Source organism: Rhinoderma darwinii, chromosome 6 (genome assembly GCF_050947455.1).
Source record: "Rhinoderma darwinii isolate aRhiDar2 chromosome 6, aRhiDar2.hap1, whole genome shotgun sequence".
Taxonomy (NCBI): domain Eukaryota; kingdom Metazoa; phylum Chordata; class Amphibia; order Anura; family Rhinodermatidae; genus Rhinoderma; species Rhinoderma darwinii.
In genome coordinates, this window is record NC_134692.1 from 138,869,848 (window position 1) to 138,894,932 (window position 25,085).

The window sequence follows — 25,085 nt, forward strand, 5'->3', positions numbered from 1 at the left end:
CAGAGGGACATCTCTCTGCAGCTTTGCACTTCAAGAGTCTAATAAAGCTGAACGACAACCCCTGAAAGAGCTACAGTATTAAGGGCAGCCATATTGGTGGTCACTTGGCTTTCCCAAAAAATGAGATATCTGAGAAACGGCTGCATAGAGTTAAATCAAGGACATCATTTTGGGGGGAAATTATGTTTATCCTGGGAAACATGGAGACAACAAGCTTGATTTTCCGAGCTGAATGCTTCTGATGGGTGCGGGTGGGGGGATTGGCTAATATATTTTGTATGAAAGTTTTCCCAATAGTTATGGGAACGTCTTTCCCTATGTTCCTGTCTGACGTCTTGTTGTATCTTGTCCCATTGTGGAGTCAGCCTGTGTCTAGTCTTAACATGAACCCAACATCTGAGTCACTGGACCAGGAGTGGGAAGCCAGTGTTACAAAACCTCTTATCAATACATCATCCCATCGTGACCACCTCGGCACCTGGCGCCCCATGAGTCGGGCTGTTGTCACTGGATTCTCTCCAGGTGGGAGAAGACAATATTCTCCCCTGTATAAATGGCCGCGGTGTTGTAGATGGGGTGGAGTGTGCGTATGTCAGGAGATAAATCTGCTGCGCTGGGAAATGACTATCTATAGTAGGTGTTGTGTTTCTTTATCATGTAGATCTCCGCCGAGTTATTCATAAGGCACCGATAGCAATGCTAAGAATAGAGAAAGGGCTGGTCCATGTTTTAAATGCTAATTGTCTTGTGATTTCATGAACGCCAAACCTAGCAATTCCTAGTTGCGTATTCTAAAGCCCCTGTTACACCGGCCGCTAATCGGCCGCTGCAGTGAGCACCGATCAACGAGACATCGTTGATTGGCGCTCGTTTGCTCCTCCCACAAGGAGCTATGTATGGGGACGAGCGGTCGTTACTCCGATCCCCCTACATTATTATCATGTCGGCAGCACGTCAGGGAGATGCACTGCCGACAACGATCATGTTTTACTTTTTTTAAACGATACGATGAGCAGATGATTGGGCGTTTGCTCGTTCATCTGCTGATCGCTGACCTGTTTACACAAGGCAATTATCATCAATGAGCGTTCCATGAACGCTCGCGCAGTGTAAAACCCCCTTTAAGCACCGAGATGCAATTCATCCTTAAAGGGATTGTTCACTTAAAGGGGAGATCTAGTTTGAAGAATATGTTAGGATATCTTCACCAACGTTAGAAATCCAAATTGTGGGACATTTTGCGCCCACTCGGAATGCCCATAAAACTACCAGAAACGCCTCTTCAAAGCACATTAGCATAAACTCTTTTGGGGGTGCTGTTCGCTGGACTGTTGGCATAAATAACAATTCTGTATTATAACGTTAATAATGAAATTGCTCCCTTAAAGGGGTTGTCAAATGAAGGATAGGTGATCGATGTCTGATCACTGGGGGCCCCACCGCTGAGATCGCCACCGATCACTAGAACGAGGGTCCCAAGCCCCCCTGTACCTCCTCACTGCACAACCTCAGTGAGGAGGAGTTTGAATGGTGCAGTAGTCACGCATGGGCCCTGCCGCTCCATTCACTGTTTATGGGGCTAATGGAGTACAACGCTGGGGCTCCCACCGATCAGACATTTAGACCAAAGAGGTGATAAATGTCCAAGGTGGGATAAAAACATTTCAAATCCCATGCTCTTTAACCAGCAGAATGCAGACTACCACTTGGTAAGGAATATAGCTATTAATGGGTTAAGGATTTTTCCAGTTTTATGTAAATTAGTAAATGAAAAAGTTCTGCAACTTTCTAATACACTTCGGGAGAATTTATTAAGATGTCTGTGCCCCAGAAAGTCACATCGACGCCAGCTAGGAAGTAGATGTGCACTATAATTTACGCCAATTTCTGGAAAAATTATTGTAAATTTGTCAGGCAATGGAAGTCCCCACCGCTCCTGCAAGGTGCCAACTTTTCTACGCTAGAAAACAGGCAAAAAACGATTGATAAATTCCCTCTGTGTGTTTTTATTCCTCACCATTGTGAAGACCTCTGCTTGCTGTCACTCAATGGAAACTTTCAGAGGCTGAAAACCTGTCCTAATCTTGTCCATCTGACACAGCTGCAGGACTCGTTAAATGAGAGAGCTCTGATATACTGTAACGAGCCATACGCTTGAGTCAGTTGGACTTGCGGTCAAGCTTATCGTCCGGAAACTTCTTTTTAATGAACATAATTCTTGCATTTTCTATAATGATCACACCAGTGACGCACGATGTCTCACTGATTGTAATTCTTGCCATAGACATAAGTAAACGGTTGTGGATCCCACCAATTTTAGCAGCATCGACCAACAATTTGAGGTCTGTTGACTCAGCCTGACGGTCCCCCTTTAATGTCTTCCGTTGGGTTAAATAAGAAAAGAACAGGTTGGATTTTTACCTATCCGAACTTTAGTTTCCCCTGAGATAAGCGGTGCCATTATCCGGTAGCCGCTTACCTCCCTCTCTTTACAGGAAGTAACATGCCCATTCGGCCCATCTGGACAAGCATGTTAAAGGACCACTAAACCTAGAAATGGATGATAAAAATAAACCGGTTTGTGTGTGTGTCTGCAGCAGACACATTAGTGGGGGAGAGCTCCTGCTGCAGCCAGTTGCCTTACAGACAGAGACAGGTCAGCCAAAAAAATTCAGTTATACTATCATATGCCTATGGCAGCATTGATGTCGGTAAGACATCTGCCCATCTATGGCTGCACTATATGGCTCACTAGAGGGTCATCTGGTAATTCAATAACTGGTCAGGGGCTGTTGTCATTATCTATATGACATGTTACTTCACTTCTTGAGCAGTTGGATAGAAATAGTCGTGGTCACCCGCACTTTGCATGTAATAGGCAGGGAGTTTATTTAAGGTAATGAAGTGTGTGTGTGGGGGTGTTGAGTCAACATATGTAATGGTCTCGTGACTTTTCCCAAAAACATTCTGATCAATACACAACGATTATCATCCAATTCCATTCATACCTCGCTGCAGAGATGTCAATGCCATCCCAGACGCCACCAGATAATTGCTCTGTGACACTAATCAATCACAATGTTCCCGTCTGCAATCTCTCCGCTCCTGTTAGGATACTTCACTAACAAATGAAATTCAGATTTATTACGTTTCACCTTGTGTCACCTGCCAAAACAGAGCGTTCATATCCCCATATTGTGGAGGTAATTAGCTCACCGGCAATCTTCATATAACATAAACATACAAAGTGTTATTCTAAGGCAGAGATCGTCAAACAAAATAAGGTGAAGTCATCTGTGTAGTCATCCAAGGATACATTGTGGTCCATGGCACAACAAAGGTTATAAGAGACAGAAGGAGTCATACGGTGGTGTGGTCCATGGCACAACAAAGGATCGAAGGAGTCAAATAAGGTTATAAGAGACAGATGGAGTCATACGATGGATCAGAGTTTACCGTCCGGGGCCATAGGTTCTCCTGAAGACCATCCACATGGACTTTGTACGTTCCTGTAGGTTTCTTAACCTATTGGAAGACATTGTTGTTCGTACCCTAGAACCCATAGAAACATATGGCACCGCCTCAGGTAACCCACACTCCTTCCCCTCTCCGTAGGTACACACAAAAGAGAGAAGCAATGGGCCTGAGGGTCTTAAAAGAAAGAGTGAACAAATGCCAGACCCTTCTATACCAACAGAGGAGGGGTGCGGTGACATAAACCAGAAGACCTCTCCAGACGCAGAATTAGAAGACCTCTCCAGATGCGAAATCAGAAGACCTCTCCAGATAAAAAATCAGGAGACCACTCCAAACTAGAAGATTTGGAAGTCACATCATGGTTCCTGATCAGGACTCATTGGCTTTAACTTCCTTTGACCATACGAATGGTGTTTCTACAGAAAGTCTCATCCACAATCGGGTCTTCAAGATTCCCATTGAAACGTTTATAAATTTATGGTTGTCTCCATCCATCTTGGTGCTGATCGTCCTCTTCACCTGTTTCCTTCAACACTTCCAAGCATAATAGTCTTTTCCAATGATCTGGGTCTTCCCATAACACATCCAGAATAAAATAAAGCTTCAGTCTGGTCATTAATGCTTGGATTAGGTAGAATCTACTAGTCTGTAGGTTGGTCAGAACCCTAAAGCTGGCCATACACGTAGATTTTGGTTGGACAAAATAATGATTTAGACCGTTTTCTGCCAACTGTTGCTCCTTTTCGCAAAACACGGGCGAGCGTGACAGACGCCAACCGAAGACCAAGTTCTGTAGAAAATGTTTTGATTTTTTTTTTTGGTCATTATCGGTGCAGTCTTGTGAAGTCGTTGATGGCAAACAACATATCCTATCAATAGAAGACTAGACCACAGATCGATCGCCGATTTATCCAAAACCACAACCTTCACAGACCGACCAAGAATGAAATGTCTGAGAATTCGAAGTTCTGAATTTCCTACTGTATGGCCAACTCAAAGAGGACGCAAAAGCCAGATTCCTGCCCTACCCCTAATTCCAGCGCCTTTTTTTTCTTAAATCTCTCTCCGGGATTCCTTTTCCCCGCAATCAGCCCCGTTAGTTTCAGCCGCCTATTTACTATTTTATGGTAAAATTGACAACTGGTCTCCACCACCCTGCGTCAATGGGGAGTGAGCCTAGGCCACTCCGTTTATATATTTTTGCCCTTGGATGTGACCTGGTGGGATTCCCTCTATGACTTCGTTGTATGGGATTAACTACATCAATGCTGACACTAAGCTCTGTATTCAGTTTTACATTTTATAAAACATTTATGACAGTCGTGTAGCAGTGAGCTCATAGTTTAGACAGCTTTATTTAGGACCCGCCGGTGCCCAGGCTTCCTGTGCCTACTGCTGTTTGACATTGACTTTGCTTTCTCTCGCTCAATAGACAGATCCACTGGGTGGATCCATAAATCTTCTTAACGTAGTTGAGTCATCATCGTCCTCCAATTCTATTCCCTGATTGTTTGCTTGTATAACCCCTCACCTCCGGTGGAGATTCTTTCACGGCAGGTCTTTTTGCCTGTCAACGCCCTCCAGTCCAGATTTATTGCTAATAAAATAAAGTCGACAACCTGATAGTCAAGGAATACAAAGTAGAGCTGTAAAGACGTGAATTACCGACACATAATCCTCTGTGACGTAAATACATCAACAGAGCAAATCTCTCTCCTGCGCTGATAGTTTGTTGCAAAGTATCAGTGCAGGTAAAAATGAATCAGCCAGGAGTCCAGACCTATCATCAGTATCTGATCGGTCGGGGTCCGACTGCTGGGACCCCTGCCAATCAGTTATTTTGAAGGGGCCACAGCGCTCGTACGAGCGCTGCTTCCCCTTCATTCAGTTCACTGCTCGTACTGTGAATGGCCCACATAGCAGTAGCAGCGGTTCACAGTATTACAACCTTCTCCCATTGAAGTGAATGGGAGGAGGCTATAATACTGTGAACCATCGCTACAAGCATGTCAAAGATTCACAGTACGAGCAGTAAGGGAAATGAAGGGGAAGTACGAGCGCTGCGGCCCCTTTAAAATAGCTGATCGGTGGGGGCCCCGACCAATCAAATGTTGATGGCCTATACTGAGGATAGGCCATCAATTTTTAGGGACAGGACAATCCCTTTAAATCTGCCTCTTTATGTTAACAAGAATGTTCCTATTCACTGACAGCACACAGAGATCTTCAAAATTGTGAGAAATACAAACAGAGTATATTAGAAAGTAAAGTAAAGGAAAACGTTACATAAAAATGGAAATTACTTTTACATTTTTGCAACTGAGCTCAATTTAATCCTTGATTGCAGAAGGAGCGGCTGTCATCCTACAGTGGCTTCCTTCTTCATGATCCGCATGATCGCTGTATGATCAGTCCGACCAATCACATTACAGGGGCTTTGTGACACGCCCTCATCTAGGAAGAGGAACCTGCTGTAAAGGATCTGCCAGACACAGCTTCTGTATCAATGCCCATAGGTAATCAGTCTGCACCTGCTTCTATGTCTGTGAGACCGACTCCATCTTCCACCACTCAGGATGGCAGGCTTAGGAGTGGGAGAGCCTATCACAGCCTGGCCAGACGGAGCTAGCTCCTGCCCTCTGTCTATTTATACCTGCCTTTCCTGTTACTCCTTTGCTTGTGATTCTTCTCTGCTGGTTTCCTGGCCCTGCTGCAGCTTCTTGAACTACTATCCTCTGCTTGTATTTGACCTTGGCTTTACTGACCACTCTTCTGCTCTGCGTTTGGTACCTCGCTTATCTCCTGGTTTGACTCGGCTCGTTCTCCTCGCTTGTTGCTCACGGTGTTCCCGTGGGCAATTTCCCCGGGTTCTTTGTACCCTTGTCTGCTTGTCTGTCGTGCACCTATTGAGTGTAGGGACCGTCGCCCAGTTGTACCCCGTCGCCTAGGGTGGGTCGTTGCAAGTAGGCAGGGACTGAGTGGCGGGTAGATTAGGGCTCACCTGTCTGTCTCACTACCCCTACATTACACCTGCTTTACTCTCGGCTCAGCCTCTCCTGCACCATCACAATCTTCTTTTCCGTAGATTCCTGCAGCCCACACACCGCCATGATTTCCTAGTTCCGTCAATGAGCAATAAGACGTGTACAGTCATTAATTATAAATATTACGTATCAGGAAATTTCAGAAAATTCCCCTTGTGAATGAGAGCAGTAAGGAGCAGGTTTAGACAAAGCTGAGCTGCCGATTAGTCACCGGAAAGTGTCTGCCCTAGGCTGGTAGAGGCTGCAAACTCCGCACATCTCCACGATCATTATCCCTGCAGTACGGCTGCGCAGGCACCGTACAAGCTGCAGATACCACACAGTCCCCTGGTGACAGCGAGGGCAGCCATTTTGGCAGAGCCCATATTTAACGCATCAATGCACCGATTTCGAGGACTGTTGGATTTGGCCCCGCTGTCTATGTAATGGTCGCACATTTAGGGTCGTCGTCTTCTGTCAAATTATTAAAAATTCTATTCAGCAAGTTTCTAGTCTTATATCTGCTGGGATATGGGAAAGGTGGTCGCAACCAGTATGGCTGCTATTACTGCTCCCACAGGGGGGTCGTAACCCTAATTTCCTAAAGTCATGGATGCCAAATCTGATACATAACGATACATACATACAGATGTAGCCAAGTTTATATTGTGTATTCAATGCGTTGAAAGTCAAGATAAAAATGGCTACATCTGTAGGAAGACTTCAGAGATGTGAGAAAGCTGGGTGACTGGGAGCGATCACATGGATTGAAGGTAGGTATCAATGGCGGAAATTTTCTGGGATGTAGCGTGTGCCGCTATACCACCATATTATCTCTGGTTTATGGTTGATGGAATTTAGTATAATTTGTGCAGTGGGATGTATTGAAGCAGAGGCAAAAGGGGCGATTCCATCGGGGCCCCAGGCAATGGGCCCCTGATCTGATTGGCTACTTGGTGCACTTATAATGACATCACTGGATACCAGGGAGTACACAGCACCCTGCCCTGTGGTGGTCTGTGTGCAGCAGGGACTTGTATGTATGTATGGTCTCTCCGCCATACAGGGATTTGGGGGCTGTATGGGGGAGGAGGTCGCTTCCCCCAGGGGCTTCTATTGATTTTGATCCAAGTGTGACTGCTGTTGGAAACACTTCTAAGATCAATTATATTTCACCTCTAGAAAGTTCTGAGAAATGTTAAGTTAAGAGGAGACGACGCGTTTCGGTTAATCCGTCCTGTCAGCTGCTATTTTCTGTATTCTGTCACAGTTATGTCAGGTCTATGTCAGATTAATTTCCATGGTTCCTCTGTTTATTTATGATCGGTAATATTCTGTTAATAAGATCAGATATTGCTAGGGTTTTTTTTTTTTTAGTATATAAGCAATGGATGAAAGCTGCTAAAATATCATCAATTCATTTATAGATGTAGCAGAGCTGAGTTTGCCATTCATCACAGCTCATGGTAATATTATGATGTGTTATCTGAGGTTTTACATAGGACTGCAGGTAAACCTACTGCATCATTGCAATTTATCACATTCTGCAACCTAGTATTCAATGAACATCTCAGCTCTGCTACATCTGCATATAGAATTTTAAAACATGACCACATTACTGATCCCAGCTATAATCGAATAAAGTCCCTCGTGTTAAAGGACATTAGTCTTCATGCAGAATCCAATCACAGAAAACTACTATAGACGGAGATTGAGCTGTTGTTTTTTTTAGTCTTTTTTGTGACCTTTGAGTTTCCAAATAGGAAATTCTAGAAGGAAATGACACTAAATAATGTGCGGCCATTGCTTTGTTGATGTCACCAATTTCAATGTTGGTGAAACGTTGTGCGACTCCTTTATTGTGGAATTGCACATTTAGCGCACGTGACTGTTGAATCCAAGATGTCAGCCCCACGAGAGTATGTTCACACGGCTTATTTTCAGCCGTTTTTCGGGCCGTAAATGCCGTAAAAATACGGAGGCTGAACGCCTCCAAACATCTGCCCATTGATTTCAATGAAAAAAATGGCGTTTCGTTCTTACGGGGCATTTTTTTACGTGGCCATTTGTAAAAACAGCGCTTAAAATACCGCCCCGTAAAAAAGAAGTGCATGTCACTTCTTGAGCCGTTTTTCATTGTCTCAAAAGAAAAACCGCTCCAAAAACAGCCATAAAAAAGCTTAATGCATAAAAAACAGCTGAAAATCATGGGGCTGTTTTCCCTTGAAAAAAGCTGCGTATTTTACGGGCATTTTTAGTTTGTCGTGTGAACAGAGCCTCAGTAATCAGATGAGGATCATTTCATAGTTGTGGTTTATAGCCACTTATTTCCATGTTAAGCTGCAGGTACAGTGAGTTTATGGAGAACGGTAGCAAAATGACACAATCCGCACCCTCTCAGATAATCCGCAGGATTTGTATAGTCTTTCCCCATCACCAAAAGGTGTTTATTAATGAACCCACAACAAGCCATATAATTCCCTTATTCTCATGTCACTGCCCGGCGTTTAATTACAATGACAGAATGACTCAATTCTGTGCTTTAAAATGCTATTCTACACACATCGTTAATCAGTGTTAATAATTATTTGGGTAACAAAAATGTATTTGTGACACAAAATAGTATTTTCTATCACAAAATGATATTTTGTGTCACAATGATATTTTGTGTTACAGAATGATATTTTGTGTTACAGAATGATATTTTGTGTCACAGAATGATATTTTGTGTTACAGAATGATCTTTGTGCCATAATATGACATTCCGCAGCAGAGTTTAGTTGTGTTTGCTAATAAGATGCTCACTTGTGTTATCGTCCTAAATATTTAGTAGTATTCGTATAAGAAATAGAATGATAAAACATCTTCTCACCATTTTTTCTTTTCCTGGAAAATAAATATTGTTAAAAAGATCAAAAACCAGATAACTGCACAGCGATAAGAACACCACAAAGTACTGAACTCAACATAACCTACAGTGGAGAGGAACTAAGGCTCTGTTCACATCTGCGTTGGAATAACTGAACCAACGTCATGCTGCACTATAGTCTCCGGTAAACCCGGACAGATCTGTGACGGAGCCCATAACGGAGGCCCATAACGGAGGCCCATAGCGGAGCCTCGGACACAAATGTGAACAGAGCCTAAGGGTTGCAGACATTACAGATATAAATTTGCCCCAGAGACCCAACTTAAAGCTTCTGGGGCCCAATGCAAAATCTGGAACGGGGCCCCCACCTACTATGTGTCATTTATAATGGTGTCTTCTTATGTGTTAGAGGAGCTTTTGGGGCCCCCTCAGACACCAGTGTCTGGGTGCGACTGCTACTTCTGCATCCTCTATAGCTTTATCTCTGATTGGCCCTTATATATAGGGGCCCGCTGGTCTGTGTTCAACATAAGCAAATAAGAACGAAAAAAAAAAATTACTCCTGCTGGAATTGGGCTGGGAAAAAACCTGCCAGAAGATGCTATTTTATATATATATATATGGACATTATACATAATTGTCCCGCCAAACGGACTGAAAAGGGGTGGAGCATATGCTAATTTTTCAGAAGTGGGCATTTCTGGGAGCTTTTGTGACCATTTCTAATGGATTGGGCTCAATATGTCCTGCGATTGGGGATTCAGATGTTGGGAGGCACATACTAAAGCAGGGGTCTCCAACTACTGCAAAAACATCCTCCCAGCACAGTTTGCCAGGGAACGTTGGGAGTTGTAGTTTTGTAACCTCAGTTGAGGCACAGGTTTTACACCACTGCTGTAAAGCATATTCATTGCCTCTACGGTGATCACAACCACAAGATGACGGCCACCGGGGTTTTTCGTACGTGGTAATTTCACATTTCACCACATTTGTATGACGAGGCCATTAGCGTTCCAGTATAACTGGTTTCCGTTATCGTAAAGTTTTTATGAGAAGCTCAAATGTTGTTGTGGTTTTGTTAAGTTGTTGCCACTTTGTCTGATTTGTTCCAATAATTAACAAAAATCTGTTTAGAAAAAAATATATAATGTGACAATAATTGGATTTTGTCACAAATTGTACAGTATCGTTTTACAGAATAATTAGGTGTCACAAAATTGTATTCTCTAGCACAGAATTGTATGTTGTTTTACAAAATGGTTTGCTATGATGTTCGACCATATTTAAGGTACACCGATCAAGGGACCAATGGGTAAAAAGTCGCGTTTGAAGAACATAAGGGTTAAACGGGGTAGTCCAGGATTAGAAAAAGATGGCTGCTTTGTTACAAAAATAGCTCCACATCTGTCCGGAGGTTGTGTAGGTGGCACAACATGCAAGAGCCCTTAGGCAGATACAAACTATTAGATCGATCACCTTTTTGGATATTCTTATAGTTCCATTCTCAGGAGATTGGGGCACGGTCCCCCCCACTTCAGGGGATTTACGATTATTCATATTTAATCATATTTAATCACAGCCATACTATGATTAAATGAATCCAAACTTACCTAAATGTGATCCTCATGACTGTGAGTGTTCAGATTTCCCAGCATTTCCTGCACAGGATATTCGGTAGGAACACAAGTGGTATAGGGTAACTAAACTTGCAGAAAACTTCTAACATGTCAAAGCGAAATGTCAGAAGTTGATCAGTGGAGGTCTGAGCGCTGAGACCCCCACCGATCGCTAAAACGAAGCTGCAGAAGGACTCAGGTGAGCGCTGAGCCGCTTGGTTTCTGATCGGCTTTTCTCGGGCTCATAGACTTCATATTATGTCCGTACAATGTTACCTCGGCTTTGTGAGAAAAGCCGTTCAGAAACCAAGCGGCTCAGCGCTCACCCAAGCGCTTCTGCCGCATTGTTTTAGCGATCGGTGGGGGTTTCAGTGCTTAAAACCGCCACAATCAAAACTTCTGACATGTCACTATGTCACAGTTTAGTTACCCTTTAAAGCTCCTGGACCCTAATTCTAAATCTGTAAAAGGATCCCCCACCTGCCATGTGCCATTTATACTACTGGTGTTTTCTTATGTACCAGAGGTGGCCCTTTCAGGGCCCAGGCACTTCTGCACCCCCTATAGCTATGCTCCAATATGGAATAGGAATAGCTATAGCGTACCAGTATATGCAGGGCCGGCATCATGGCTCTCCTCATAGCAGCCGTCCTTGGTTCCCCGGGGAGTCCAGGGGCAGGCTTAGCTGGGGGCAGGTGCTGTGTGTGGCATTATCTACAGGGGGCTGTGTGTGGCATCTATATGGGATGTGTGTGGCATTATCTACAGGGGGCTGTGTGTGGCATTATCTACAGGGGGCTGTGTGTGGCACTATCTACAGGGGGCAGTGTGTGGCATTATCTACATGGGATGTGTGTGTGGCATTATCTACAGGGGGCTGCGTGGCATTATCTACAGGGGTGTGTGTGGCATTATCTACAGGGGGCTGCGTGGCATTATCTACAGGGGTGTGTGTGTGGCATTATCTACAGGGGGCTGCATGGCATTATCTACAGGGGTGTGTGTGTGGCATTATCTACAGGGGCCTGTGTGGCATTATCTACAGACGGCACTGTATATGTGGGGGAATGAACTGGGGGCCTAACCTTTATATGGGGGCATAAACAAGGCCTAACTTCTATATGGGGGCACAAACTGACGGTTTACTGCAGCTTTAAGTGAGGGTCCCACTAAGAGGGTCCCACTAAGTCTATGTTGCCCAAGGGCCCACATAAACCTGGAGCCGTCCCTGAGTATATGAATACAAGTGTGCACACGCACCATGATCTGCCACATTACCCATAGAAGAGGACTGCCAGGATCAGGCCTTGAATTGCTGGCTTTAGGATGCTCAGTTTTCAGTTTAGAGATTAAATCTGTCACTAATCATTTACAAACACAAAATGTAATTCAATGTGGTTTTATATATCAAGATTATGTACGTGATATTAATCATCCAAAATGTAAACTTCCTGCTTCCTCCGTATTGATTGAGCATTTCCTGTCACAACTTAAATGGATTGTGCGGCTTACAAAACCCATTATCAAATACCCTATTTAGGAGGGTGTTAAGGACGCTCATCTATTAGTCAGAGCAGAGATTGGCCACAAAGAGTGTCTCCCTCTGGAGGACCCGAAACATCCATGGATTACAAGGACAGTCAATTTATTTCAACAGACACCGAACATGTAATGCTTCATTTCACCTGTGGTGGTGCTGCAGGGAAATTGAACATTTGTTTCTTAGTTCTCGCACATATTACAGCAAAGGGACAGAGCAGCGGGTCACCATTAATGTCAGTGGGACACTTTTAACAAGATGAGACACCCAATTTAATTGTATAAGAATGTGCAGGGAGGGGGGGCAGCACATATAAGGCGGATTTATTCCCCTATTAACATATTAGCCTCTATAAACATTTGGATATCTGCAGGACGAGCTGAAAACAATCGTCTTTTTCCATAGAACTTTACTTATTCAAGCCGGTAGAAAACCAGTAGAACCAGTTAAATAGAATATCAGATTTTTGGTTTCTTTTTGTAATAAAAGGAACAAACCAAAGTACCTATAAAGATATGGCAAGAATATACACGCTCTACCCGAGTGGAGCCTGGTTGGATTTCAACCCATGACCCTACTGCTACATGTACCCATTTATACTTCGGAATAAGGGCACAACTACCAGAGGGCAGGGCCGACCATTAGGGCGTGCAAGCATTGCGGCTGTACAACGCGGATCAGCCACCGTGCTAAATCCCTGCTCGATGGCCTGGCACCCAAGACTTGAGTCCACCAACAACCTTCATATTAATTGTATAGCAGAGTTATTATATTACGATCATGTTATTATTTGGCGGTATTTACTATGTGTGGCAATGCTACTTAGGCACTGGACAGTATATTCTTTTTGCAGTGTATGGTGGAGGTGACGGTACGGTATTGTTTTAGGCAATTGTATGAAAGTGTTATTTGGCATTTGGGAACCATACTGTATGGTACTGAATTGGGCACTGTTTGGCATGGTCATTTGTACACTGTATGACAGAACAGCATATGGATGAGGGGTGTTGCCAGCATAGGGTACTGCACAGGGCACCATCCATCGTGAGGCTGGCCCTGCCAATATTTGAGATATAGCAGCTGCCTGGCCCAGTAACCATTGGCCCAGCTCGTCATTGTACACTGGGGGGTCCTTTTTAAGGTTCAATGGGGCCCCAGAATTAATTGTTAAGCCACTGTTTCAAAATTAGAATTTTGGAATTATTAGACATATTGGGCTATGGGACAGCGTCATGTATGAAAAGTCAAGATATTACATAATAACCTAAAATCTTAATGGTCTCAAATGAACTTTTTTCTTGTTCGCTCTTCTTCTCCCCAGTTACGGCCACCACGTGCAGCACTTCAAAGTATTGAGAGAGCGGAACGGAACATATTACCTGTGGGAGACCAAGTTCAACTCCCTGAATGAGCTGGTGGATTACTACAAATCAAATTCCATCGCCAAAACCCACCTAGTGCTCCTACGAGATGAGGAGGAGAAGGTAGAGATGCTGGGGGAGGTGGAAGGGGCGCAATTATTAAGGGCGATTATAATATCTGTACTCATCATTGCTAGACGCACAACAGTTATCATTATTTCATTATAGCTCTGTCACTAATTAGAATTGAAAGTGAAATCTCAGATTATTTGTAATCTGCTGTCCAACTAGTCCACAGAGCTAAGAGATGAAGGGAAGAATGTGAGACCAGACTCATTAAAATGGAGCTAAGGGCTCATTCAGACGAGCGTGATACTTGTCCGTGTGCTGTGCGTTGAAATCACTCTCAGCACACGGACCCGTTCATTTCAGTGGGGCTATTCAGACATGCAGGAGTATTCATGCAGTGTGTGTCCGTTGTATGAAACTCACTGCATGTCCTATATTGGTGCGTTATCACGCACTTGGTCGCTTATTGAAGTCTATGGGTGGGTGAAAACCATGGGCAGCACACGGACGACATCCGCGTGCTGTCCGTGTTTCACGCAACTGTTACATAGAAAAGCAGAGATACATTTTGTAAAAAAAGAAGTGCTTGCATGGAAGTGAAAAACTCATGCCATGTGCAAAGCACACGGATGCCACACACGGACATGAAATATAGGAAAACGCTGCATTTTTTTATGCGCGCAAATCGTACACGCTCGTCTGAATGTAGCCTAAGGTTTGGAGTCATGGCTAGCAGCTTCCTGATATAACATTATCAGAATCGTTCCCTGGACTGATATTATATTAATATTTCAGGGCTTTGGGGCAGTTAAATTCCCCACTGCTGGCAATGTTTATGGTAGCCTGTATTGTGTCAGTGCAAAACTGGCAGAGGCGTCTGTATTGCCTGGGTTAGGTGATGCTAGAGAGGACTTATGTCACATATATCTCCAACGCTGCATCAAAACAGTAATTCCCGGTCAAGAAACATCAGCCTGCTACTATGAATGAAACCCTGGTGAGATTTGATCCAGGCTGCATGGTAGGATTTGTATCCCCTCAGCCTCCATGCACATGAATGTTAGTGTCCCTGTGTTCTGGGGAAATAACAATATCAGTAATCAATTGTTTTCAGACCAAAAAAAAAGGTATTGATAGATGATACTACACATCTACTTACCAGGAGACTTAAGAGGCATATTGGCAGACCCCATTGCGGTCCCTTTTTTTATTTTTTTTCTACGCAGCAAGAATAGGGGAAAACTAAGATTATTATTTGATATTTCCTTACTACTAGCATACAACATAACTTTCTCAGAAAGGCTCCAGGGCTCTTCTGTTACTTGCACATATTATATTTGTCTAAAAACATGTTTTCTCCTAGTGCGCACTGAACTTCCATGTATATAATATGGGCAGGTCGCAATGCCTGAAGCATGTAAATAAGTTTAATGATTACAGTGCTTTCTGAATACCTCCCTGCATTATATGGGATTGTCACTTATAAAGGAAACGCTGGCATCTGATTGGCTGAGGTATTATAGCACAATAATGACAATGATCTACAGCCAGGGCTTTTATTACACCCTGGAATGTGCTTGTAAACATCAGCACCACACAAAGGATTAGAGACGAACACTTTCTGTGTTTCTTATACTAATATATTGGGGACATTAAATTGGGTTTTAACCAAACTCCAGCCTTTCATCATTTTATGGTCCAGTAGGGTTGAGTTATTTTCGATATGTTTTGATATAGTTATTGTTTGGTATTAGTTATCAGAGGGTGAAATTACATAACAACCCTTCCTGTTCTTGTGCTTTGACAGCTCAGTGTTATCATAGGGACACTGGGTTCATAGTAACCATTCTGATCTTTTATCTCATTCATGTGTTACCTCTGCTGCTAGAAAAATAAAAGCTGCCTTCTGGTTACTTGCAACGAGGCTCATTGCCCCTATGCTAACACTGAACTGTCAGAGCACAGGAAGTGTTGTCTTGGAGAAACAGGTAAAGGGAGGCCTGTAACTTCAACCTCTGAGAACACAACCCAATAACAAAAACGACATCAACGGGCCTTTAAAGGACAACAAATATTATACACTGTGTCAGGGCCTGAGGGGGCGGAGCATGACACTGTGATCATACAACACCATAGAGAATCCCTTTGTCATGCCCCGCCCCCTCAGGCCCTGCACTAGGCATAAGACAGTGAATCGGTTTTGTCTAGAGTGTCCCTTTAATCTAAACTTTCCAGTAGTTCTCCATTACTCTAGGGGTTGCCAGTTTGTAGCTTCAAAGACTTCGGACATGCCAAGAGATAGATACAAGAAGATCCGATTGGTGGAGTCTCTGAGCTCGGCCCACCACCCTCCTTTGTCTATAGCAGTCATCTGTATATCTGGACTTTGGACACCCCGATAAAAAAGATGAGGTTCTCCAGTATTTATGACACTAGATGCAATACTTAGTAGGAGCCTTTTATACTTGTTTTTTTTAACATTTATATAAATAAAAATTTAGAGCATGGAAATATAAATGAAGTTTCACTTCTTGTATTGTACAGCCCCCGCCTACCGCCAGTTGCGCTCATGGGAATCTAGAGATTGTGGCTACAGGTGGGGGCAGCCAGGCATGATAGACGTATTAACTCTTACTTCCTCACCCCCATGTCCTATCTTTCTCCAATATGGCAGTATAGGGATTATATTTAGACTTGCGGTAATGGGAACTAATAAATGCCAGATTATCAAATGTTCTGGATTATCCAATGGACAGTATATAAAACTTGGCTGCGAGCCATGAACAAAGCCCAAAATACACTCCAAAAAAATCTGCTACTATCAGAGGAGTCTAACGGGGTCCTTCTTAGTTTTCTGCATCTGGTCTTTAGGGAGGCTAGATTATCAGATTAAAGGATTTTTTTTTAGCTAATCGATTGCCATAAGCACCTTCTATACTTGATTTCATACACAAGACCCTGACATTTCTGGGTGTCCTGCGTACTCCTGAAATAGGGAGCGGGTTTACAGATGCTTCTGGGGACCGCCACTAGGAGGAGCTTGTAACATATGTAGTTATACTGTTTCCATTGACCTGTATAAATCTGTATGCAGTGAGCTCCCCCTTGTGGTAGCTCCAGGCAAGGAGAAGTTAATTATTTAACTGCCCTATAAAGATATACTATGAAATGAAACAGCTCAATGTTTTGAACTATTTACAGTAAATAAAACACTGCCAGCCCCACGTTGGCATAGTTTAAGATGAGATTCAATGCTGGTACTTTTTGTGTGGCACACACTGCTGCCACTGGGTACCCTGCTGTTTATGGGGGTTTGGCCTGTATTTGTGGGAGGAGATAACATGGTAACTGGCCCTTTAAATAATAACATCATGAGTCTTTCCTATGGGATCATAGTAAAATACACAACACGAGTGTATATGAGATTTTATTTTGCTTCACATGTGGCCAGAAAATTGACATCTTGGATACACGAGTTGTAATCAACTCCTGCCCTGTGATTAGCGCATCGTGTTCCTCCGTGCCTCTGTATTATGTTGTATATTTGATATATACCTTGTAATAAAAGTGCAGGATTATTAACTGCAGGCGTGTTCATTATAACTGGCATCATGCGTCCTCCAGGATCACCTCATACCTGGCAGGACGTCAAATGTTTAACATTTGTTTTTCACAATTAATTTAATTACAATAATGTAGAAAAATGAAGCTTCCTCCCCGGCCGCAGGGCTCCAGTCTGAACGTTATGAGCTGAGATTGACGGCTGTGAGGAGCCATTTCTACCTGCCACGACCGCCTGTGTAATGAGCAGCAGACAACACGAGACTCTACATTATATATCTAAGGCCATGTTTCTTTTATATTCATGATCTGTCAGATATTTAGAGCTCTTACTTAGTTATATCTGCTTCTGGGAAAGCTGGATAGCTGCCATTACAGCTCTTTCCTAAAATCCTGAACGGCAAACCTGCACATGTATGTAGTGCTACCTAACCGGCTTCTGTATTGTTAAAGGTTTTTTCCAGAACTGTGATATTGATGGCCTATACTCATCTAAACAGTGGGGATCTTGGCTCCCGGTACCTGGCCGATCAGCTGAATGAAGGAGCTGGAACGCTCGTTGGATTGGCACGTCCTCTTCATTGCTTAGCGCAGAGCCATACATTAGTTGTGGCTATGCCTGGTACTGCAGCTCACATCTCAGTCCAGGAACCTTCATATAACTGATCGGCAGGGGCTCCGGAAGTCGGACCCCCTGTCGATCAGATAAAAATGAACTATCCTTCAAGTAGGCCATAAGTATATAAATCCTGGAAAACCCCTTTAAATAACCAGGCAGACCTGCAGTTCAGGAGTCTGGGAAAGCAGAGTGACTACCCCTGCTGGAGCTTTAATCATAGTCATACTGATTAACATTGGTTCAGCAACAGAAAAGGACATAATTATTACATTATTATTATTACAGTAAAATTTCTTTAATTTGGCATCTGATCATCCAGAAAGTTCCATATCCAGAAAGTTACATAATCCGGCACTTGATTCCAGCATAAAACTGAATTATAATATGGAATTTCGTAAAATCTGAAGAACCAATTCGGAAATTCCTCTAATTAAAAAATTTGGAATGAAGGTATAGCAGAAGATTTTGTAGTAACATTTTATTTTGGCTTTTCTTCCTGAATATTCTCTACCATCCCGTTTCTATGGCTATCCGGTATTCCAGATTATTTAATAATCCAACAACTGTCTGGTCCCATTTATAGTCTAGTAAACAATGTCAGATGGAGGAGAATGTTCATAAATTACTAAGGCAAATGTCAACTATCTCTAATATAAGAGTGCTGGTGGGCCTTGGTGCTTGGAATAAATGGATGCTTTTAACACAATGATGCTACAAAGTTTACATTAGTCATTTTCTCCCAGTGTGTGGGGTGATATTTGCTCCCATTACTGTACCATTCATTAAATACAGCTTTAAGCTAGGCCCGGACACAAATATGTAAGCCAATAAATAATGTTCTAATATCAGAAAATCACTGCCCAGAATGACCTCACTATGTAACGAAAAGCAGCTAAATCCTAATTTCAGTAACAACTGGTAGTGAAAGAAAACAAAAATGAATCTGCTGCATTCACAGCTTCAGATAGGGTTGTCTATCTAAGTAAATCCCTGGATCAAAGTGTGGGAATTTATCCACATCCATTCATAAGGTTCTGTTGTTTTTTTTTTTCTAAGGGTCATACCATCCTCCGGCCATTCATACAGAACAGGATTATGTAGCTCTGCAAGAGACCGGCTGGTGCAGATTTTTTGCTGATTTTGCTCAATGTATAGGGAGTGGTGGTGATCACGTGTTTGGGGAAGATGAAACGTCTGGGAGCAGCTTTAGCCTTAAGCTCCTCGGGGAAATATATTTTTTTTTCTTTTGTGCTGTCTTGAGTCACATGTCTTTCCCAAAACCAAAAAGAAAAGAAAAATAGAAATCCAAACCTTAAAATTTACAGAAAAATAACACTATATGAACTTGGTCAAACTGGACCAAACATCTCACCCATGAGTGCTCCCAAGTTTCAGCATTTTTGGATAAGATTTTGGATAAGAGTTCCAACCACTGCCATTAATCCCCCTACCTGTCAAAGTCATTCGAGGTCACTAGTAATATTCTGTCTTCTTAATGTCCCCACAGAGAAAAAAGACCTTTGTCCAGGCTCAGTACAACTTCATCTCAGAGAAATCCACAGAACTGTCATTTCAACGAGGAGACATCATCGAAGTCATAGACAACTCTGATCCCAACTGGTGGAGTGGAAGGATTTCCGGAAGAATGGGTCTTTTTCCACGGAACTATGTCAACCAGATCCACCAGTGACCTCCGTGATCAGGATTTACTTCCCGTGGATGAGACTGTACTTTTATACGGGTCGGCCAGGAGGTGACAACTGTACTGAGATGAGGGGGAAAACATACTATTTACATACTACCTATAGGCTCAATGTATCTTCTCTTCATTCTCACGAGAGACTTGCAAAAAGAAAAGGGTATTTTCCATTTTTGGGGGGGCAAGAAATTCCGCTCTAACAGCAGAGTACCTGGGTTTATAAGGGAACTTGCACATAATGGGTATGATCTATACATTCAGTCATTGTCTACAAGACTAGGCCTATATCAAGGAGCGACCGTCTTCTAGTTGGTCTACATAGCTTTACCCTAAATTGTTCTATAGAAGAATAAAGCTGGACATGCGCGTCCGAATTTTTCTACTACAATGATCAGGTGAGAATTGAGCAGTGTAAGATGGAGAATACCAGTACATACAACGAGGGCAAGTCGGCAATAGCTCGAAGGAAATGTTCCCGAAAACTTTTTGTAACTAACTTTAAAAAAAAAAAAAGGCTGATGTTCACCGCTCCGGAGCAGAATGGACAGATCTCGTCACCATCAGTTATTATAAGACATCCACATCTCTATGGCCACCATGCTCTCTCCGAAGCAGGCGATCTAGTGTAGCCGCTATACAGTTTTACATCCTGTGTGGAAGCTACTCTATAGGTGCATATAGATCCTGTGAATGCCATGACCCTGCAAAGCAGCACATTGTCAGTAGGCTGTATGGACCTTATAAATAGGTTATTTTTACTACCCATAGTGGGACCAATAGGAAGGGAGCAGTATGATGCATTTAAGGGGAAGGGGGCCAAGTTGTGTAAGTGCATTCTATAGTTCTTGCTTTTAGGCCGTATATCAGGCGTCCCATCACTTCTGACAATACCACAAGTTCCTGTGATTTCCTGCCTCGGACCCTCGTCTTTCATGTGAGCTCTTTATTGTTGACCACAAAGGAACTGCATTATCTGAATAGTAGATTTATCACGTCGTCCACCAACCCCATGAGATGCTGATACGGACAGAAGTATAGAATTCGTCCTCACCAGAATACAACCCCCGTGGTCAAGATTTTGGGAGCAAAAATGACAATATTGCATCTCATCAACATCCCTTTAGAGGCACAAAAGTCTTAGGTTTTATGTCTCCACTGTCTGGCCGGGCAGTGCGTGTCTGAAGGAGCGTTGCTCCATAAATGTAATAAATTTATCAAACCCGAGGGAGTGTGGGTGTCTGCGGCTGTGTGGGCGAGCTATGGGGAGAGAAGGGGCGACGATGAATTCTGGAATCCCAGTAAACTTCCTCTTTCAGCGTCTTCTATCTTTATGCAAAGTAGACGATTTAACTGACAAAATTAAATTGTAAGCACAGATGGCGACTGGGAAAATATTGCATCATTGCAGTGTTACTTACAACAGGATGGGTTTCACAGTTGATCTCACCCCATTATTTAAAGTACCCCGGAAAGTAATAAATACATTCATTAAAGGGGTTGTCCAGGATTAGAAAAAGGGGCCTGCTTTTTTTTTTTTTCTAGAACAGCGCCACCCTTACACATAGGCTGTGTCTGGTACTGCAGCTCATCATTCAAGAAAATACAAGCTGCAATATCACAAACAGCCTATAGACAAGAATGGCGCTGCTTCTGCAAAAAACAAACAAACAGACCCCCTTTTTTTTTAATCCGCACACATTTAATTTATCATTTTTATTCCGTACTTGCAAACGTCCAGTGCTCGGGATAACTCTACAAATGTCCGGTTGTGGTCACTTTATTTGTGTGACGCTGCAGACTCTATTAATGAAGTAAGCTCTGGTTAATTGGATTTTCCTTTATTTAGATACAGGGAGTTTTTCTTAATTTGTTATTAGAGCTCTTCCAACCCGGCAGCAGAAATGTTGGAAAGATCGCAGAAAAACAAGCAAGATCAGGAGGAAAATGTGCAGGTACAGGGAGGATTGGTAATGATATAATAAGAGGTAATTTTAGGGGAGAGACTGGGGCAGCTTTATCAGCAGTGTTGTAAACAGGGGTCTCAAACTCGGCCGGGTAAATAGGCTGCACATAGAGAAAATGGGAAGTTGACGGGCCACATTACTTTTAAATTTGATACAATACAAAATTATTGTTAAATCAATGTGTTATTTGAACTACTATAATAATACTACATTACTATAATCCTCCAGGACCAGAATGTGATGTCAGGGGCAACCTCAGATCCAGAGTCGCAGAGCACTAGTATAGGCCCTGCTCCGTAACTCTGGGGAAGCCCCTGACATCACTGTCCATATATGGACAGTGATGTCAGGGGCAAACCCAGAGCCGGAGTCCTGGGCAGAGCGCTACTAGCGCTCTGCCTGGGTCTCCATCTCTGCTCCTGACATCACTGTCCATATATGGACAGTGATGTTAGGGGCTTCCTCAGAGCAGGAGTCCCGGAGCAGAGCGCTAGTATAAGCTCTGCTCTGGGACTCTGGCTCTGAGGAAGCCCCTGACATCACTGTCCATATATGGACAGTGACGTTAGGGGCTTTGTTATTTGCCGGCACACTCCTCCTTCGGCCTGCAACTTGATGATTTACTGGAACATAAATATTCAGATGTAATAAATTCAGGTCATCCTCATGTCTGTAGAAAGTGACAAGCCGCCACTGATGATTGATAAGGCTGGGTGTGAGATAAAAAAAGCAGATAAGTTCTCATATAGGAGACTAGAGCAGAGGGGTCGTGACATTGTTATAGTCACACTGCAGCACTACATACCCCCCCCCCCCCCCCCCCCATCATTTCCCACATCAGACGTGAGGCTCATGATATTCCCCTATTATTACATGCATAAAATGCTCACCTCATTGCTTCATTGTTGCAAAGCTTTTAATTGCCTGTAAATATTTGCATACTAAGCGAGGGCCTGGTCACTATAATTGCTTTAATGGGGCGTTATTTTCGCAGGTTCAGCTGGTTTACACACAGCTCAGCAATTTACTTATTCGCCGCTTTCATTAAATGAATTCTATATTATTTTACTAAGTAGATCCCAGATCGTTCTGATCATATCCAGGGAGCAGTGTTTGGCTGAACGACCATAGAAATAGTCAATGTCAGCAGAAGTATTATATAGCCGCCTGCCTGTAATCTCTGCAGATCTGTACGGAGCCTCTATAGCGGCACTCAGAGTCACTACATCTGTATTCTGCCTCCGTCAGGCACTACTTACTGAGGCCCCATGCACACGATCGTGCCCGTAATCAGTCCGTGATTACGGCCACAGCCAGACATCCGCATTCGCGTACTTTATAATGGGAGCACGGTCCGTAAAATAACAAAATAGGACGTCCTATTTTTTACAGAAGCTTCTACGGCCCGGACACCTACCCGTAAATATACAGGAAGGTGTCCGGCGGACATAGAAATGAATGGGTCCGTAATTACGGATGAAATCTACGGTCGTGTGCTGGGGCCTAAGGGCGAATAACTCCATGATATGGTGCCTGATAGGAACATGCCGCCTCCATGTGCCTCTGTACAGGTACAGTACGGGCGGCATATTATGGATCCTATGTTCCAGTTTTCCAACCTCAGTGACTCCCCAATCCTGAGAAGTAGACCACCCAGTGAGCGTTCAGACCCCCATTCATTTTTTTGTAACACTGCTGAACAATTGTTGAACACTGTGGTTGTCCCTTATGGGGGCACTGTGGTGGTCTCTGGTATGTAGCATACATCTTGGCCCTCACAAAGTACTACTGCTTCTTTGCGTTTGTTGGGCACTGTGGTTGTCAGTGTTATGGGGAAACTGACTGTCAATTATGGGGGCTCCGTGGCTGTCACTGTTATGGGGATACTGCGGCTGTCTCTATTATGGAGCATACATTTTGGTGCTTGCAGAGTACTATTGTATTTTTGTGTTTATTAGGCACTGTGGCTATCACTGTTATGGGGGCACTATGGCTGTCACTGTTATAAGGGAACTGTGGCTGTCCCTGTAATGGGGGCTCCATGGCTCTCAGTGTTATGGGGGTGACTGTAGCTATCAATGGAGCATATATCTTGGCACCAATGGTGTTCTGCAATGGAACTCTGTGGTTGTCACTGCTATGGGGAACTTTGGCTGTCACTGTAATTTGGGCACTGTGTCTGTCATAGTAATGGAGGCACTGTCACTGTTATGAAGCCTGTGTCTGTCATAGTAATGGAGGCACTGTCACGGTAATGGAGCTTGTGTCTGTCATAGTGATGGAGGCACTGTCACGGTAATGGAGCTTGTGTCTGTCATAGTAATGGAGGCACTGTCACAGTAATGGAACCTGTGTCTGTTATAGTAATGGAGGCACTGTCACGGTAATGGAGCTTGTGTCTGTCATAGTGATGGAGGCACTGTCACGGTAATGGAGCCTGTGTCTGTCATAGTAATGGAGGCACTGTCACGGTAATGGAGCTTGTGTCTGTCATAGTAATGGAGGCACTGTCACGGTAATGGAGCTTGTGTCTGTCATAGTAATGGAGGCACTGTCACAGTAATGGAACCTGTGTCTGTTATAGTAATGGAGGCACTGTCACAGTAATGGAACCTGTGTCTGTTATAGTAATGGAGGCACTGTCACGGTAATTGAACCTGTGTCTGTTATAGTAATGGAGGCACTGTCACGGTTATGGAGCTTGTGTCTGTCATAGTGATGGAGGCACTGTCACGGTTATGGAGCCTGTGTCTGTCATAGTGATGGAGGCACTGTCACTATTACAAAGCATTTGCCGTCCCCTTTTCCTATTTCCTAAATAAGATGGGTATGTGTATGTAGTGGTGAATGTTTAATAAGATTTATGACCGTCACGTTGCAGCGCCCCCTCTTGTACAGCGCGGGTGAGAACTGTGGCCGCGGGGGTTGGGCTGAATGATTCATTATTTGGTGTGTAGAGAAGATTTGAGACACTCCATGATTTTAATGACCGTCATCGCAGCAAAAAGACGCAATTAAAAGCCCCTGTTGTGGGTTGAGCGGGAGGCAGTCGGATTAATAAGACGTTTTATTCAATAATTGCACTTTATTACCGCACACAATCTCATGGATGTCACCGTGCGGACTGTTTAGGCTTGTGGTCCGCCATCTTGGCTTCTCTATAAAAAAAAATGTGCGTCATGCGGTGTGAGGTTTGGCTGCCTGAGTCAGAAGTATTTTACCAGGACAGAAAAACCGTATTCTGCCAACATTTATACATGAATATTGTATTGTCCATGTGATTCACC

The 25,085-nt window shown here is 43.4% G+C and overlaps 1 protein-coding gene across 5 annotated transcripts in view; it reads left to right on the forward strand.

Annotated features, from left to right (window-relative positions):
- Positions 1-20,546, forward strand: part of GRAP (GRB2 related adaptor protein) — a 100,972-nt gene extending 80,426 nt beyond the window's left edge. For all 5 annotated transcript variants that reach the window (XM_075830607.1, XM_075830611.1, XM_075830609.1 and 2 more), the window contains 2 exons: positions 13,847-14,009; positions 19,643-20,546. In XM_075830607.1, coding sequence (XP_075686722.1) covers positions 13,847-14,009; positions 19,643-19,825 — 346 coding nt within the window. In that variant the 3' untranslated portion in view covers positions 19,826-20,546. The remainder of the gene's footprint in view (positions 1-13,846; positions 14,010-19,642) is intronic.
- The last annotated feature ends 4,539 nt before the right edge of the window (positions 20,547-25,085 follow it).